This window comes from Falco rusticolus, chromosome 18 (assembly GCF_015220075.1).
Source record: "Falco rusticolus isolate bFalRus1 chromosome 18, bFalRus1.pri, whole genome shotgun sequence".
In the NCBI taxonomy this organism is placed as follows: domain Eukaryota; kingdom Metazoa; phylum Chordata; class Aves; order Falconiformes; family Falconidae; genus Falco; species Falco rusticolus.
The window spans coordinates 886,218-903,678 of NC_051204.1; the positions used below are offsets into that span (position 1 = coordinate 886,218).

Below are 17,461 nucleotides of genomic sequence, written 5' to 3' on the forward strand. Positions count from 1 at the left end.
AGGAAGGAAAGGAATTAAATCCAGTGAATATGCAAGCAATGACTTCTTGACAAGGTTTAAAATCCAACGTGAAAATTTTACACTGGTTTCCAGCCATTTAAGACTTACTAGAAGAGAGTACAGAAAATGCAAACCATGTGTGCTGAAGTGCTGGGGGTTTCTCAAAAGCAAGCAGGGATATATTATTGTTTAGACTGATTTATACCGTTTAAGCAGATCCGGTTTCTTTAAGATATTCAGCAAACAGCAGGAATGTTTTTCATGTCAAGTCACTCCAGCAATAACAAATAGCTCACATATTCTGCTATTTAGGAAAAAGAAAATTGGAGAGGGGCCTGCAGCAGTGGCGGAAAGCCAGGTGGCTAGATTTGTTACGTCTTTGAGCCTCGTGGCCATACGCATCCACCCTGGGACTAATGCTGCACTGGAAAATTCTGACCCCCCTAAATAATGATTGGGATTGTAGGAACTGGAACCCAGCCAACGGCTGCGTCTCTTTGATGGGAATGGACCGATGTCAGCACCAAGAGGAAATCCACAAATGCATCAACCCAGGGGGAAGGGCACTTGCTCCAGTCTCTCCCCCAGCATCCCAACTGGGAGAGCCTGCAGAACTTAACCCTTTGCATGCGAGACATTTCAGCTCCGTTTCCACTCGCTGCTTGTACAGGGAACAACATAGGCTTTGCTTTGCTGTGGGGAGACAAACATACTTTTTCTGGCTGTCGCTCAGTTTAGTTTTATAATCTCACCTTTTTAAGGCCCCCCAAACTAACATATTGACATAGGACCATTCTGCTCTTTCCTTTCAGTAGCGGCTGTTTCTTAGCTATGCCAATAATAGCATGGTTACAGTTTGCATGCATGCATACTTCAGATCACTGCTGATCTGACTTCTATCTTTTGTGTTACCCCAGGTTTGGGCATCTGTCCTTTAAAGCTCAAATTCTGTTCATTTCCAGTCTGTTATTAGCATACCTCTCATTTTATCATAAATGAACGGGCTCTTTGTAAATAACCTTCGGTCTTTCTTAAAAGGGATATAAGAGGGATGGAAACCTCACACCGGTCAGAAAACTGAAAATTAGCTATCAGTTTGAGGGAGGAACAAGTGGAAATTATTCCTGAAAAACTACACAAGCAGTTGTGTGTTGGCATCGCAAAGCACAGGCTGCAGCAGGTCACATCTTCAGTTCAAATCAACTACTTCAGTTTGCTGGAAACTTTTGATCCAGACAAAATCTGAATTTAGATGTATGGACAACAGAATGTCTATGTCTTATCTTGCTCCAGAAAAGCTGTAACTTGATCTACAGGCAGAAAGTTAAAGCCTCACCATACGTCCGCTTTCCTTCCATAGCCTTCTCCGCTGATCACCTCTGGGCTCATCCAATATGGTGTGCCAGTGACAGAGCGGATGCCTGTTCCAGACATACAGATTGTCTGCAGCCGTTTGCTGGCCCCAAAGTCCCCAAGCTTCACATTCCCAGCAGAGTCACGGAGAATATTGGCTCCTGGACAAAAAAACAAAGAACGGAGACAGCTGTTTTCATGCAATCCAGCTGTTGGATCCGCAGCCTACAGAGCTGATATCCAACCCAGAAATACCCATGCTCATGGTATGGCTTTTTCCCCATTAAGCCTCAGGTGACCTGCTAAACATAATTTCTTTAATTCAGGCTGTAGACAAGCCAATTGCTAATGGCTGCAAATGGGAAAAACTTCAGGGGAAAAACACAAGGAAGTGGAGGGGGAAGGGAAATGAGAGCTGAGTCAGCACCATCATTGTTACACTGCCTGTAAACAGCTCAGCCAGCCTATGCAGGGCCCCCAGGCCAATGGCTTAGGCTATGCAGAAAAGGATTTTATTGGGATGCTGCTTTGGTGAGTATAGCTATTGCTTTCTGGTCAGCTGGGTAACAGATGTAGCTAATTAAACTACTCTGAACTCCTACAATAAACAAGTCAATCTCCACTTTTCTTGGTCAGAGGTCCTGAACATGAAGCACCAGGGGAAAAAAGCAGACTTAAGAGCTTAGCTTGTATGTGGACACAAAGTAAGGCTTAGACACCAAAAACAATTCTTCCTCCAAAGCCACAATAAGATCAAGAACCCTTGTGTTGCCTTTATCTGGTATGTGCCTATGTGAGATCCTCCTGCCCTCAAATAAAATGCACCTGTGCTGGGAAATAGGTTTATCGCTTCACTTCCCCACTGGAGAAGCCGAATTCAGAATAACAAGTCTGTCCATCCAGCACCCTGTAGGCAAGTTAAAACAGTTTGGCTTAGATGGGTGCAAACCAGTGAATAACTCACCAGGTAGGAAATCGTTTGGTAGAGCACCACATGAGCAGTATACAAGGTGTTATTCAAGAATCAGCAGCTCATTTCCCTTTGCCAGCCTAGAGGGGACGTAATGAAGATTTATAGGCAGGAACAAGAGCCTATTTTTCCTGGTTCCTTTAGAGCACAGAAAAATTTGTGTGGTGTCTGCCCATCTGTTGACATTAACTCTTAAGGAGACTGGCTGGCTCCATGGGGTTATATCGGGAAGAGGAAGATTAAGAACTGATCACAGAGGCTTTACATGGAAGATTGTAGGTTTCCTACACAGAGGAGGCAGGGCAGTCATGAGAGCCTGAGGTAAGCAGGATTGTCAAGAGCAGGCATGGAGCTCTTACTGCGTTTGGCATGCCTACCACCTGAAAAATGGTACTTTGGCCAAGCAGAGAGGAAATCAGAAGGGAGTCCACAGGGAAATGCATGTGCCTTAGACAGGGAGCTGCAGTCAGGTGTCAACTCAGCCTCATTCTGCTGTGGTGAGAGAGAGATGAGGAGTTACAGGAGTGTTCCTAACAATTAGAGGCTTCCAGTTTTTCTTACTATAACCAACTGCCACACTCTCAGGTCCTGCAGAGAGAACAGCCCAACTTCCCTTACCCGGCCCAGAACATGACCTTCCCTAAGCCCTGCACATGGACTTGTGACCAAAAAGGGGTAACTGAGCAATGCAATGTTCAGAAACCCCAGCCAGGCCACTGAATTCTTAACACTCAGTTTCTTTTTTCAGGGTTCCTTTAGCACGTGGTATACACATGAATCACCAGCTGATCTTACCCTTTATGTCCCTGTGCACAATCATGTTGCTGTGAAGGTACGAGACTCCCTCGAGAATCTGGCGAGTGTATTTCCGGGTTACATTTTCCGTGAGAGCACCATATGCCTTCAGCTGGTCTTTCACTGATCCCTGCACCAAAAGCAAACAGAAGGGTTCGGCAAACAAATGCCAAACCACAAATCTTGCAGTCTCCATTCAATTCCCACGAGCTGTGACCGTGTCAGAGTAATGAATTCTGGCCCCTTCTAAAGCCTTTTTGTGAGGCTCTCGGAGCATCTCGCCCTAAGAAGCCCCTTTTAATAAAAGCAAGGACACGCTTTACAGCAAAAATGGCTTAAGAAGGTTCTGTCTGCTTCCTCCATCCTTGAGCCGCGCTGGTACAACCGTTTGTGAAGACAAGCAATAAAATAGTTTAGCAGACTGATCTGGGTCAAAGTCTCCCTTTTTGCAGGGTCAGTTTTAGTCTAGTTTGCTGTACTATACGACTCCACTAATTCAGCCAGCCTGATTTACAAGTTGGCCCAAGTCCTGTGAAGTACTTTCGTAGAACAAATCTAGACTGAAGAAAAGAACTGGCTTTAGTGACAAAGGAAGGTAATGTATTTCAAGTACAAGACACTTAAGGAAAAAACTTGAAGACATGATTTGGGCATAGATAAAAGGAAGTGGTGGCATTATAACCCAGTATAAGAAAAAGGCATACCTAAGTGGGTATAAGGTGGATTATGTAGTTAAGAGTAATCACAGCAATTACTAAACCAACTAACAAACCCACCCATCTCACTATGAGCTGTGACTACGCTGCTTGTGTCAGCTCTTACCCCTGGCATGTACTCCATGAAGATTGTTAAGGTCTTCTCTGCTCGATCCCGTAAGCAGCCATAATACTGAACAATACGCTCGTGCTGGAGATTCTTCAGCAGCTGAATTTCACACTCCAGGGCACTCACTTCCTATGGATGTTGAAGGAGAAAATAAGGTTCCGGCCCCAGGAAATATTCCATCCTAATAAATTTCTCCTTGTCACTGGCAGGATGAGACCACTACTACACTGAAGAAGTCTAATCCATGGCATCGGTTCATCTACTTCTTGGAAAAGGCAAACATTACCAGTGCTTCACATTGATCTTACTGCATAATAAGCGGGTAAGTATTGGTGCTTTGACAGTTTGAAGACAGGCACTATCGTACATGGATTTAGTACCAGAAAAACTTCGTTTCTCGTCTCGATTCTGGCAGCTGAGTAGCTTTAGCCAAGGTGGTTGAAAGCATTCATCACGTGCAGCACAGACATAACCTTCCTTGTCACCACTAAGCCGAGGGCCGTGAGCATTAATTTCAATTAGGAAACAGCTCTGAATATGGTTACAGAACTGATAGGAATCTTTCTGTAGGAATGTCAACCCATTACAGAGCAAGATGACAGGTGTTAAAAGAGTTCCTAAACTTCACCCAGTCCGGTTCTGAATCACACTGATGATTTTACTTGAATCAACCTTAGTAAATGGATTCCTCTCTTTATTTACTTCAAAGAGTCTGCAGCTATGCACATGAAACTGATTCTCTGCTTTACGCTTGCCACAGACAACAGGGTATCATAGCGCAAAGGCAAAAAGGCTATCCAACAATTTCAGACTGAATCAGAGATGTTTGTTGCCCAGGAAAAGTATCAGGTTCCTGCTGAATCCAGCGAATGAACAGGATGAACATCAAAGGTACTGGAGCACAAGGATTTATGGAAAAAGGAATGATGTTTTCCCCCAGATTAGTCCCACTTAACTCTCTCCATTCCTGCCACGGGAAGGTGCCAGGTTCACTTCTCTCACTTTGGGAGGATGCAGGTCCTGAGGAGCAAACCCAGCTGCTGCAGAGATGCATGGAACCAGAGAAAGCTGCCTGATTGGGCCAACTGATATTTTAAGGTTTGGAGTTTAGTGCCTTCAAAATACATTCTAGCCTATTCTTCCTTGGCTCAGAGTTACTGTCTGATTTACAACAGAGGCATGGTATAATTTAGAACTTACCAAGTTAGGACTTATCTTGGCATCAATATCCCATTATAAAATCAGAATAACATCTTCATGGATTGGTTATTCCAGCTCAAAGTGATTTTGTTCAATTTTGGGAAATTGGTACATTGTTAGAACACTAGAAAGAACCTAACAGCCATTCCAGCTGCATCCACTGTGCAGGGAGTTGTGCGCTATCCTACAATTTCCAGGTGCCCCTTCCCACCTCCACTGATTCTAATGTGTTATCACATCGCTGCTCTTGATTAACTTACACACCCACGCTTCAGTTTGTTTGAGGACAGGGAGAATTTAGAAGCAGAAATCGGTAATTAATACACTCGATACAGGGCCTACCATAAACCCCCAGAAAGTGGGTTTTGCAAATGCATGCAGCTTCTTTTGTTTAAGAAAGAAAAAAGTCCTGCTCTTTCTGGGTTTAGTTTCATTCACATCCATGTCTAACCAGGAACACAGGGCAGTCTAGTATTCCTCAAGTAACCTGGCAGCAAACCAAAAAGCTGAGAAGGGAGAGCCAAAAATGAAGCCAGAAAATGGATTTTAGTTTAGGCTGAAGTTAATAATACGGAAAAGTAATTTTTAAATGACTCCTATTCCTCTCCACATGACTTGAAACCCTAGCATAAACTACGTAAGATGCCAGCTTTTGAGGACAGACAGATACAGGCACATTACAGGACCTTACAGAATTTTAGAAGCTGTGGTGAGAATTACCTTGCTTGTTTCAGGACTCTCTGGATCAAACTGGACCTGCTTAGCTGCAAGCTCTCTGCCCGTGTCCACATCATAGCACAAATACACACGACCAAAGGCACCCTGGCCCAGCAGTTTTCCTCGTCGCCAGTTTATTGGAGCACTTGGAGCTAAAAAAGAACAGTAATAAATTCTCTGTTCATTATACTATTTAAAGATACCAGTAATCTTTTCAAAGATCAATCACCACATTGGGATTGAAACAGGTATTTTGCAGCTGAAGAAACAGACACGAGGCACTCTCCCAGTATAAGGGAGTTAGTGAGAGAACTCTGAACACAATCCAGCCATTCAGACTCTCACGACCTGCTGACTGGTGTCCCATTAAAATGAAACCATGAAACATTTTGCAAAGATATACTAGAGTCAAGTTATTCAATGAGGTTGATGAAATTTCATTCCACCAGCACGGTGGATTCTACAACATCACTATCTTAAGAGACTGCATAGCAATTAAATAGTATCTTCCAACCCTTAATCTGTAGTTACTACATGAAGAAGAGCTGGATCAGCCTTCCTAAAGCAATGCCACCCAGCTGGGAATGACTGTTAAGCTTCTGGGACAACCTGAAGGGCATTACTTCTGAGCTCTTTGCCAACCATTGGTTAGTGTGGGGTTCCTGCTCCTGTGGGAAGGATTTCACTGCAAGGCTACGTCTACAGCAGAAAAATTAGAAGTCATAATTCCCCACTAGACAGTGATAAGGTAGGGGCCGTAAAGTAAGCACAGTGTGGGTATCTTTACCTGCTGAACAATCAGACTCCTAAAAATATACACGAGAACCAGCTAAAGCAGCCATCTCCAGTACCCCAGCAGGAGGTTATGTCGGCAGGGAATTATGAGTTCTCATTGTTCTACTGCAGTGACAAGCGCATTGCAGAAGCAGCGGTCTCCTGACCCAAAGATTAACACCTGAGCCCAATTTTCCAGACTGCACTTAATACCACAGCACATTAAAGACCAGCACTTTAGCTCTAACTTTGAAAACGGCACTAGACTCATGCAGTGCAATGCATCCAATTATGCTGCATCTAACAAGAAACTCTAAAACAAAGACAGGAACCAGCCATCTGGACAGTATGAAAATACACAAGAGCTAAGAGATTAGCTTTGCCATGTCTAATTTAATCAGATTTACTGCCAGTCAGTGTTTTTATGTGTTGCTTACTCTGCTGCATTAACGTCTTCATTTTGATCCTGAAATTACTGTATGGGATATCTGAAGTTAATCAGTAACGATTTATGTTCCATTTCTTTTTTTTTTATAATACAAAGATGCCCAGAAAACAACTCAGAGATGCTATTAACACAGAAATAAATCTTTCTACTTAGGAACAAGTGAAATATATACAGCCCTTAACTAGCAAAATAACTGTAATCCACAAGCCTGACTATAAACGTTAATGTATCAAGAAAATAAACAAGCTTGTCTGACTGTTTTAAGAACCCTGTAGATCATCTAGATCCGATCAACTTACAGGTTTTTTCTTACTCCTTAGCTGAATTCCCAATGTTTTCTGAAAGAAAGGCCAGCTCCCAGTGTAAGGCTACATATTCTTAGAAGAAGAAGAGGACCTGTCTTATAGGTTGAGACAGGCTGGTCTCAAAACACAGCCACGCTAATTACGTGGGTTTGCATGGCTTGTTAAAAATCAAGTTATGGTAATATATCGGGTCTGGAGTTTCTCTCTGAAACCCTTTCTTGTTCATAACCCCAGGAGGCTGTTACCCCCTTTGCATCAAGGGTGACTGCTTACATTTGGTGGGGATGTTCCTCTCCTGCACACCAAGGGCATTTTCACTGTCGGCACTCCGCAGGCGCCCCCGGGGGTCCAGGTACTGCAACGCCAGGCCCAGGTTTTCTCCATTGGTGCTTAAGGAACGACTTGAAGGGACCAAGGTGAAAAGATTCCCTTGGTGACGCCGTATCCGGGGAAATGTCCTCCGGCCTGGCAAAAAAAGTAAAATTTTTAAATAACATGTGTGTAAGTGGAAGGTAACGGCTGGAGGTTGAGCAATAAGGAGAAGGGAGAAAAAAACCCCCATGTTCTCGTCTGTTCCTGTGGAGTAGAATCTACTGCCAAACAGAAAAGATGCAAAAATGTAACAGTTCAGGGCTGATGCTGCTTGAGCTCAGTGAAGCTTTGGATCATTCCCAAAGCAGACGGGAGAGAACACTTTGTAATGCCCTGCAAGATCTAAACTTGCCTTCCAAAGCAAAAATGTAGTTTACAGGCTACCACACAAGCTCCGAGGCTTGTTAACAACTACACAGAATGACTTCCTAGATAACACGCCTGGGCTTGCAATTAAAAACCATAAACAGAGATAATGACAACTTGCACCTCTTATGAAACTTTGAGAAATTAATTTGCATAAAACCATCTGACGAGCAGAGATATGATTCTTTTAAGACACTGGTATATTTGAAAAACCCACAAGCAAGTTTGCATTGCAAATTAGCAAAGCATAATGAATCCCCGAGGTAGGAACCCACTATCTATGACCAAGGCTAATAACTATGTCCACCGCTCAACCCTAACAGTCACTCATCAGCTTGGATATCCCCAGAAAGGACAAAGTAAACAAAGAATTACAAACAGCCATTGTGGGTTGCTATGAAAATGTGGCATCGTGCATGGCAGCATTAACTCCAGCATTAACTGCAAGGACCGGGGCACTTCTAGACTCTTCAACTAGGAATTACACTCGCCCATAGAGGTTGCCATTGCCTCACCCTCTTTTTCAAGCCTGAAAACAACTCACCATCATTGTAGTCTTTGTGCTGCATGGAGACATTGTAGCGCCGCGGGTAGGTCCCACCTTTCCCCGCTTTGTCATAGATCTGATTCTCACGGTCTGGAATGAGATGCAAAGAGAGAAAAAGAGTATGTTCTAATGACTGAGTTTTCCTGCAACAGCAGGGTTTTTAGGAAGAGGTAATAAATAACTTCATAGCTTTTCAATCAGCATATTCCCAGTCCTTACATTTATACAATCTCAGCATCCATGGAGGGTAGCCAGCAAACAGCAGAAAATGTCTGGATCAAATAATCTTTATACTGGACATTGACATACCTGAGAACTCCTGTCTATTATCAGGAAAGCTTTGTGCCCTTGACATCCGTGACTTCCGAAAAGAAGGACTATTAAAGAAAGAAGGCAAGAATAAGTTTTGCTATCTACTACAGTGAAAGCTACAAGGACTTCAAATACAAGCTAATATAGTTGCACATCAGTAATGATGATTCTTAAATCTGTGTCCCTGCAATAATTTCACACTACATCTGCAAAGCTAAAGTCAGGCTAAGACCCAGCTAAGCAGACCACTTCCCAGTGTCGGCAGTCATCCTTCCTCTTCAGGCAGTGTCATTTATTCAGCGGTTCCCCAGTGTGTGGCGTAAAACCCAGCGCTTCCTTCAGACACATGAAGTAGAAGGTCAAAACTAAGGCTAAGAGGAAGAGCAGACCAGGGTACTGCTTGCAGGGCAGTAGAGAAGGGGGACTGCTGCCCCAGTGATGTACCATCAGGGGTAAGTTCCTCTCATGAAAGCTCTGTGCACTTTCCTCTCTACCAGTAGCAGATGAGCCTGAACACACACATAGCTTACAACCCCTGTGTTTCTCCCCAATAAGCAGGACGACTCCTCAAGCAAGCCTAAGTACGGCCCCTTATTTGGCTTTAACATCTCTTAAGAAATTACACAAACTGAATCTGTGCCAAAGCCACGTTATTCGCACTTTTTTTGTTAACCAGTGTAAATGGAGTAAGCCTGATACAGCTTTCAGACTCCCAAACGAGACTCCTTTCCTACTACAAAAAGAACAGCAGCTTCCCCAGATGATTCCCACTCTTACAAGGAATAATCAGGAAGGCTTTTCCCCCTGCCACTTAGGGCAGGAAAAGGGGAGAGAAAGACATAACAAATGAGCAATGCCCCCCTGCCCCAATAAACGAACATATGCATGCATACACATAGGTTAACTCTTAAGTGCTTCCTTGTGACTCCATAAAGTGGAGGAAGTGACTGGCTAACAAACCAAACCTTCAGAGCTTGACACAAAAGCATACACTGCCTACATGAATCAGCTTGGAAGAATCTCAGACTTAAAAGCCTGCTCAGTCCCGTATTACGGGTGCTGGGAAGCCATACTGGCTATTCAGGTTAACGGGACCTACAACAGCCACCCACCAAGACCTCAAGCAACACCAACAGCAAAGAAGAGGAAGAAGAGCATCAGACTACGACAAATGCTTCATCAAAGGAAGCCCCCCCCCCCCCCCCCCCTTTACCTTTGGAATTGATATATCTTGCAGGAGATCGGAATCTAGTGTAATGATGTATTTTTGTAACCTTAGAATAGTTTGGGGTTTTTTTTCAAATGAACAAGTAGAGCCTTGTCTAAAAGAGATTTAAATACCCTGCAGTCAGATGTTCTTGGAGCCTAGGCTCCAAACAGAGGCATGCTTCAGAACATTGTATTTGTAACATAGAGGAGCTGAAGCACCAGTTTGTTGGTATATGGGTTTGCCAGAAAATAAAACAGCCTTAAGACACAGTTAACGCTCTCTAAGAAATATATTGGGATACAGGTAGGAAATAAGTTCTTATTTCTCTCCAAGAAAATTTATGAGATGGAAAACAAACTTCTGCCAAAGTACAACTGGCATTTCCATTTGAGCACTTAAGTTTCCACCAGCTTGTACATTTGTACCTGTCTGCTGACCTGTCCAAGGACTGACAGCTTCCTGACACCGAGTTTTCAGCACTGCTTAGAGGGTCCAGCATCTGCAACACAGAAGAAACCACATGGCAATATCAATTCAGTCTAATGCCTAAAAGAGGCTGTGCACGAGGATCAGAGTCCACAACACCTTGCCTGGATGATGTCTTGATGAAAAGGGGAGTCTGAAGCTGTTTAGAAAGGACATTTTTCCTTTATCTCCCACAGAAATTCTTAAGGACATGCCAAATTTGAGACATTGCTTTAGGTGTCGAAGGACTCTGCTGTGAAAATCGAAGTTTAAGTCAGCCTAGTGCTGCATTTTGATCGCAACTGCCTTCAGGGACAGAGTCTCTACCGGTGCTACTGCATTGCTGCCTCCACCTGCAAGTCGCCCTTTGGCCTTGCTTCCCACTTTTTTGAATGGAGAGCACAGTTTCAAACACGAGAGGGTCAGACAAACCTGGCAATAGGAAAGCTGAGCATATAACAACAGCAAAACTGCTCATTCAGTGGCGGAGAGAGAATACACATGGCAACTGCTTCTGGCAGTCCAACAAAGGCTTTGAACTCGCACATCTACAAGCCAGTTTGAAGCCTAGTTTAAATGAACAAAGCAGTACTAGCAGGTGCTGATGCAATTACAGCTAGTGAATATTTAGGAGTGAAAAAGAGGGCCCAGAGAGCAGCAGAGAGGCTCCTTAACAGCTGGACTTACACTTTTCATTCCTAATGTTCATACTTACACACTGTTCATTGGTTTCTGGGATGAATTCGCCTTCGCTGTTTATGCTGGTGTAGGAACCCTGCCGAGCAATGCGCTGCTGCCTCTCTGGAACGTACCCAGGAGGTGGTGAACTTCGGCCTGTGTTCTGGGAACCTGGGCCAGAAAGAAGGACATTTCTGATATTTATGCTCACTGAGATGAGACTGCACACGCATGTACACAAAATAAAATGCTAAACAAAATACTTGTCAGGGCAACCAGTCTTGTCTTGATAGTCAGTTTGACTCCACTAGCATCATTTACCTTGACTGACAGTACTATTCCTGCTAGTCATCATTAGCTGAGCTAATTATACTGACAGTCAGCAATTTCAACGTCACATGGGAGCACTGTTACCTTTGTAAATAATCCCAAAATTTCTGTTTTACTGCATGAAAAATAAAACCGAATGACCAGTTTGGCTGAAAACACATGGAAGTCAATTCTGCAATTTCTGTTAATTAAATGAGACAGCTAGATGGACAGAGAGCATGTTTTGGGGCCAAAGGATGGGAAAATGTTTACTGATGACCTGAGTGAGGGGACTGAGTGCACCCTCAGTAAGTCTGCAGGTGACACCAAGCTGGGTGGGACTGTTCACCTGCTGGAGGGCAGGAGGGCTCTGCAGGGGGATCTGGGCAGGCTGGACAGATGGGCTGAGGCCAACTGTATGAGGTCCAACAAGAAGTGCCAGGTCCTGCACTTGGGTCAGAACAGCCCCACGCAACGCTACGGGCGTGGGGCAGAGCGGCTGGAAAGCTGCCGCGTGGAATAGGACCTGGGGGTGCTGGCTGACAGCCGGCTGAACATGAGCCCCCAGTGCGCCCAGGTGGCCAAGAAGGCCAACAGCATCCTGGCTTGTATCCAAAGTAGCGTGGCCAGCAGGACAGGGCAGGGACCGTCCCCCTGTGCTCGGGGCTGGTGTGGCCGCCCCTTGCACCCGGGGGTCAGCTGTGGGCCCCTCACTCCCAGAGGGACACAGACAGGCTGGAGCGTGTCCAGGGACGGGACACGGGGCTGGGGCTGAGGAGCAGCAGCTTCGGGAATGGGGGTCGCTCAGCCTGGAGAGGGGGAGGCTGGGGGGGCTGGTTGCTCACTGCAGCCGCCTGGCAGGGGGCTGTAGGCAGGGGGGGGTCTCTGCTCCCAGGTAACAAGCGACAGGACAAGAGGGAACGGCCTCAGGTGGTGCCGGGGAGGTTTAGGTTGGACATTAGGAATAACTTTGTCACCCAAAGGGTGGTCAAGGATTGGAACCAGCTGCCCAGGGAGGGGGTGGAATCACCATCCCTGGGGGTGTTTAAAAATCACCTGGATGTGGTGCCTGGGGACACGGCTGAGCGGTGGGCTTGGCCCTGCTGGGTTAAGGGATGGACCCGATGGTCTCAAAGGTCTTTTCCGACCTAAACGATTCTATGAAAAACATTGTACTCATCAGTTAATGGTACTACCTGAAGAGTTTCTGTTGTGCAACCTACTGGGAGAAACTTCACCCCCAGGATTTTTTTTTTCCCCCTTGCAGATCTCAAAGTAGATTATACTTTAGAAACAGGAAGATACAAAATCCCTTTTTGCAGTGACCTACCCACCTACAGCTCCCACCACGCCATGCTATGAGCTCCAAGAAATGCTGTGGTCCAGCCAACCCACTCAAGGTCATCCACGAAGACAGCATTTTAAGATCAGCTCTCAAGCTGTGCTCTTTATGATACTGTCTTTAATTAACTGTGTGTACTCAGGTGCTATGAAAGATGGGTAAAGATCAGCAAATACTCTCCCAAGGAAAATATTTTCTACAGAAGTTATTGTAATAAAGAGTGAAGGCAAACATTGGCAGAAGCTAACTGAAAACCAGTGCACACGCCTTTTAGAAGACTGCAGAAGGAAAAAAACCCTAACACTGACACAGCTTAGAGTGCCTTGGGGGGTGAATTCCTTTAGAAAAAAAAAAATTATCTATTGCTTAGAGCTACCACCTGATTTTCCAAATTGCTCTGCAGGGCTCATGTGACATTACAAGCCAACTGGCGTGGAGATAAACAAGAGAGCGTGCTTTGCGGCTGCACTGAGTCACGGGAGCACACTTTCACTCTTTCCGATACAATGCCATGGCTGGCCAAAGGGAGCCCAAGCCCTGCTGGCACCAGCCCAGCCGCTATTGTGGAAAGGCCACCATCACTGGGCAGGAAAAGGAAGTCGGCACTAAATCAATGTATATCAAAGGAAGTGAGTGGAAAAAACACAAATGCTGCCAGAATGCTTAGAAACATTTTTTTTTTTTTAAATAAAAGTTATCTTTACTTCCAAACCTCTGAACTAGTGACAGCAGACTTGAGGCCCGTCCACTTGAGAAGACAGGAACTACACACAGATTACCTCCTGCATGCAAACAACTTTTGTTGAATGCTGCTTTTGACTTTCGTTGCATGAGGTGGTATGAATAGGAAAGCCTCTGAAAAGTTAGGAGAGAGGGGTACATTCCTTTTCCAAATCAAAGATAGGAAAAGAGAAGGAAGAAGAAATTGATTCAAGACTGAGCTATTGCTAAATTACTATCAGACCTCTGACAGAAATGGAACTATTCCGGACCTCTTAACAATGGAACAGTCTGGTACTTTGACATGTTCAGAAAATAAAACCAATGCCTTCTTGATTGACGAATGACAGGCTAATCAGAAAGCATCCATAGGCTGGGATAAGAGGAGAGTCTGTACAACTGGGATACAGAAGGGGCCCCTTATTACTATACAGTTTACCCATGACAGGCACTCGGTACAGTCTGTTAGCTTTGGCATTATTATTTGGATACCTTAGAATGCCAATAAAGAAGAAAGATATATTTTTTTTTAAACAAAATATTTTTGGCATTGAATTTGTCAGTGAAAAAAGAAACGTGGTGTTCAGATGTGCATGGATACCACTGCCTTCTTCATGGGACTGAGGAATGTTGCTCTTTTTGTTCATATTAACTTCAAACTAGAAAGGATAGGAGAACTCTTTTTGTCCCGGTTTCAGTCACGTACTTCACAAACTTTCAGCACTTCATTGTTTGTTTGCTGCTTGATAAAAGCAAACTATACAAAAGGGGATCAGCAGATGCTAGACAGGATACAAGCAGGTTTGCTAGACAAGTCTAGTATTGAGAACTACCGGACTAGTTCAAGTCCTTCTCTACTGAGCTTACTCTCCCAATTACCTTTGGTCAGAACAATATGGATCTGACTCTGGTTTAGACTGTCTGGAGACTGTCTGATCTAGTTTAATTGGATTTATTATTTGACACTAAGATTGCACTGCAAATACTGATCTGAAATCCCATAATGATTATGTCTCAAGTTTACAGAGTCAGTGAAACGGAAGCACTCCTCTTCCACAGAGGGAGCTGGTTTAGAACTCGGAAACAAAACAGTTCTGACATTCCCAGCTCCAAGCACTGCCCTCGTGATTCGCAGCACCTGTCCTCTGAAGCATCAGGTCTGACCAGCCCTAAACTAGCTGCTGCAACAAACACAGCCATCCTCTGCTTCCGTTTCCAGAAAAATTTAGCTTTTCTCACTTTTGAAGCAAAAGTCATTTGAACAGAACACCATCTTAGGCTCTAGCCCTCATACTGCAGGTCTGTATGATTGCTCACCTTCTTCCTGCTCTTTCACTGCTCACCGAGTTTCCCACCAAGGAGCCAGATTCTAAATCACAGATTTATTTATTTTTTTTTACTTCTAAGTCTTTGAAGCAGTTTCACTTTTAGTGTTTCATAAAAAAATTTCACAGCTTTGAGTATCCATCTACCACAGTTTTGAATAGTACCACAGAGTTATACAGGGACTTGTAACATAGAAATTGGGACAACTCAGACAAACCTACCAGACAGAAGACATAAAAATTACAGAGCTTTACATGGACCTTTTCACTAAACATGAGTTCACTAAGCTCACAGAAAGGAAAAGAGACAAAGGTATGTACTACTCTGACTTTTCTCATTACCTTTCGTGCAGCTGTGCCAGTCACTTATGGTATTAACCTTGTGCTCTACTCATTTGCTAATTACAAGAGTGAAAGGTTAGGGAACTCCGTATGTAGGGCACTCGTTGGATATGCAGTAACAATTCCTGTGCTACTAGTAAAATGCTTGATTACAAGAGTGAGGACAGATTCCAAAGCCCAACATAAAAAAATAAAAAAATTTTCAAATCTAGGTTTCATGAACTGTAATTGCCAATCTAAATAAAAAGCTTAATGGACCCACGTAAGCTTTCCAATTTTCTAACCTCAATGAATCTGGCTTTAGGACATCCCCTTTAGCAGCTCCTCAGCTGTTCAACAACTTACTAAGGAACTTTGAAACATTCTATTGTAAACATATTAAGAGCTTTCGAAAATGAACTGCCTTGTCCTAGAATAACCTTTCAGTTTCTTGTGGCATTCATAAACGCTATACCATAAACACTAGTGCCCAAAAGATACATTTCACAAAACAAAGACAAGCAGAAGTGGCAAAAATACTCACTGACAGACAGATGCCTACTTCTGGGCTCTGGCTGCTGATAGGGTGTGCTCACATCCCCCACAGATTGGGAAGTTTTAATCCTGACTTGTTTGGGCAGTCCAGAATGGGGTGAAGAACTGTTTTGCTGGGTAAAATAAAAAATAAATAAAATAAAATGAGACTGAGGAGCTCAAGCAGTCTGGCCACAGTTTCAAAAATATCATGTTTAGTAGCAAGAAAGTAGCTGAGAAACAGTTCTAGAGCTTGAAATCTTATTAACTTCACAGAACACAAACAATAAAGGCATCAGAAGAGCAAGCTTTATAATTATGATGTAAAACAGGAGTTGAACAACTAGAGGATGCTGCCCTCCAGCCTCAAATCGAATGCAGGATTTACAAGTCTCGATGTTTGTCCTCCATCAGCAGCTACCTATGAAACCAACAAGATGGGGCTCCTATCACTCACTGAGATCAGAACACAGAAGAACGTACAATTTCTATCAGCCACCTTAGCCAGCAGAGATAAATTATAAACCTTGCACTGTCAGAAGCGGTTAGATAGCAACCTGACTCCCTACAATCTTTATAAAGTAAACTGACCATTCAGACCATCTAAATGAAAATAAATTCTAGAGAGTTTAAGAGCACAAAGAATTCGGAGATGTGAAGATGAATGCTGCCTGTGTTGCTTTCATTCATCCTTCCTTGAACTTACATAGACATAACCTAATAAAAGATCATTTTTGCACAGTGCCTCCATCTCATTCAAAGCAGGAAGATGAAAAGGAGACACGTCAATGGACTTCTCCCCAGTCTATTGAGAAAGATAGAAGGGGTAACTCCAGCATGCTTTGTAGGAAGAGGAACTGCAAAAAACATTTTGCAACTTCAGGCAGTAGGATGTTCCCAGAGCACAGCTCTGCCTCCTGAAACTGCAAGGCCACTTCAGACTCCGGAGGGTGCTCACTTGGAAATATCTAGACTGCAGCTTCAGGGAGGTAACCCCTCTGTGCTCTCTCTGCAGATGGCACAGGGAACACGGGCTCGTAACAGAAGGCTGACCAGGACTCCAGCTATCTGAGGATGGTGCTCTAAAATCTGAACATATGAAATACTACGAATTGCCTTCCTCAAACAAATGAGGTCCTATGCATGTCAAAGCACGTGCTCAATACTAGTGGACACTTTTGATTTCAATCTTCTTGTCCCAAAATACCTAGCTTTACAAAAGGATATAATATTCCCTTCCTCTTGTGCATTACAGAATGTAACTAATGTTAACTTATTTCATTGAGATGAACAGAATCACAGGCATCCCAAGGAAATTAATTCTGACTTCTGAAAATTATTTGAATACAACTAGCAACAAGGTGGGAGGCTACACAATAAAAAAAAATCAGAAGTATTGAATAGTTGCTCATTTAATAAGCACATACCCTTGCACAGAGTGAGGAGGGAGCCTGACTTAAATTACATCAACTCTACCACGAACAGAACCATGGGAGCTGAATAAAGGGTGCAGAGGTCACACCACTCACAAGGACAGTCTGGCTTTAGTACTCTAGGTGTTCAACTTAACCAG

The 17,461-nt window shown here is 43.8% G+C and overlaps 1 protein-coding gene across 2 annotated transcripts in view; it reads right to left on the minus strand.

The window, feature by feature from the left end:
* The window catches only part of MAP3K3 (mitogen-activated protein kinase kinase kinase 3), a 40,975-nt gene that overhangs the window by 5,594 nt on the left and 17,920 nt on the right, over positions 1 to 17,461 (minus strand). The window contains exons 7-16 of one of the 2 annotated variants that reach the window (XM_037411104.1): positions 15,899 to 16,022; positions 11,375 to 11,508; positions 10,632 to 10,693; positions 8,982 to 9,049; positions 8,670 to 8,762; positions 7,661 to 7,852; positions 5,864 to 6,012; positions 3,941 to 4,072; positions 3,119 to 3,248; positions 1,337 to 1,514 (exon numbers count right to left, since the gene is read on the minus strand). In XM_037411104.1, coding sequence (XP_037267001.1) covers positions 1,337 to 1,514; positions 3,119 to 3,248; positions 3,941 to 4,072; positions 5,864 to 6,012; positions 7,661 to 7,852; positions 8,670 to 8,762; positions 8,982 to 9,049; positions 10,632 to 10,693; positions 11,375 to 11,508; positions 15,899 to 16,022 — 1,262 coding nt within the window. Of the gene's footprint in view, positions 1 to 1,336; positions 1,515 to 3,118; positions 3,249 to 3,940; positions 4,073 to 5,863; positions 6,013 to 7,660; positions 7,853 to 8,669; positions 8,763 to 8,981; positions 9,050 to 10,619; positions 10,694 to 11,374; positions 11,509 to 15,898; positions 16,023 to 17,461 lie in introns of both variants that reach the window. The other variant, XM_037411103.1, reaches the window with a different exon arrangement.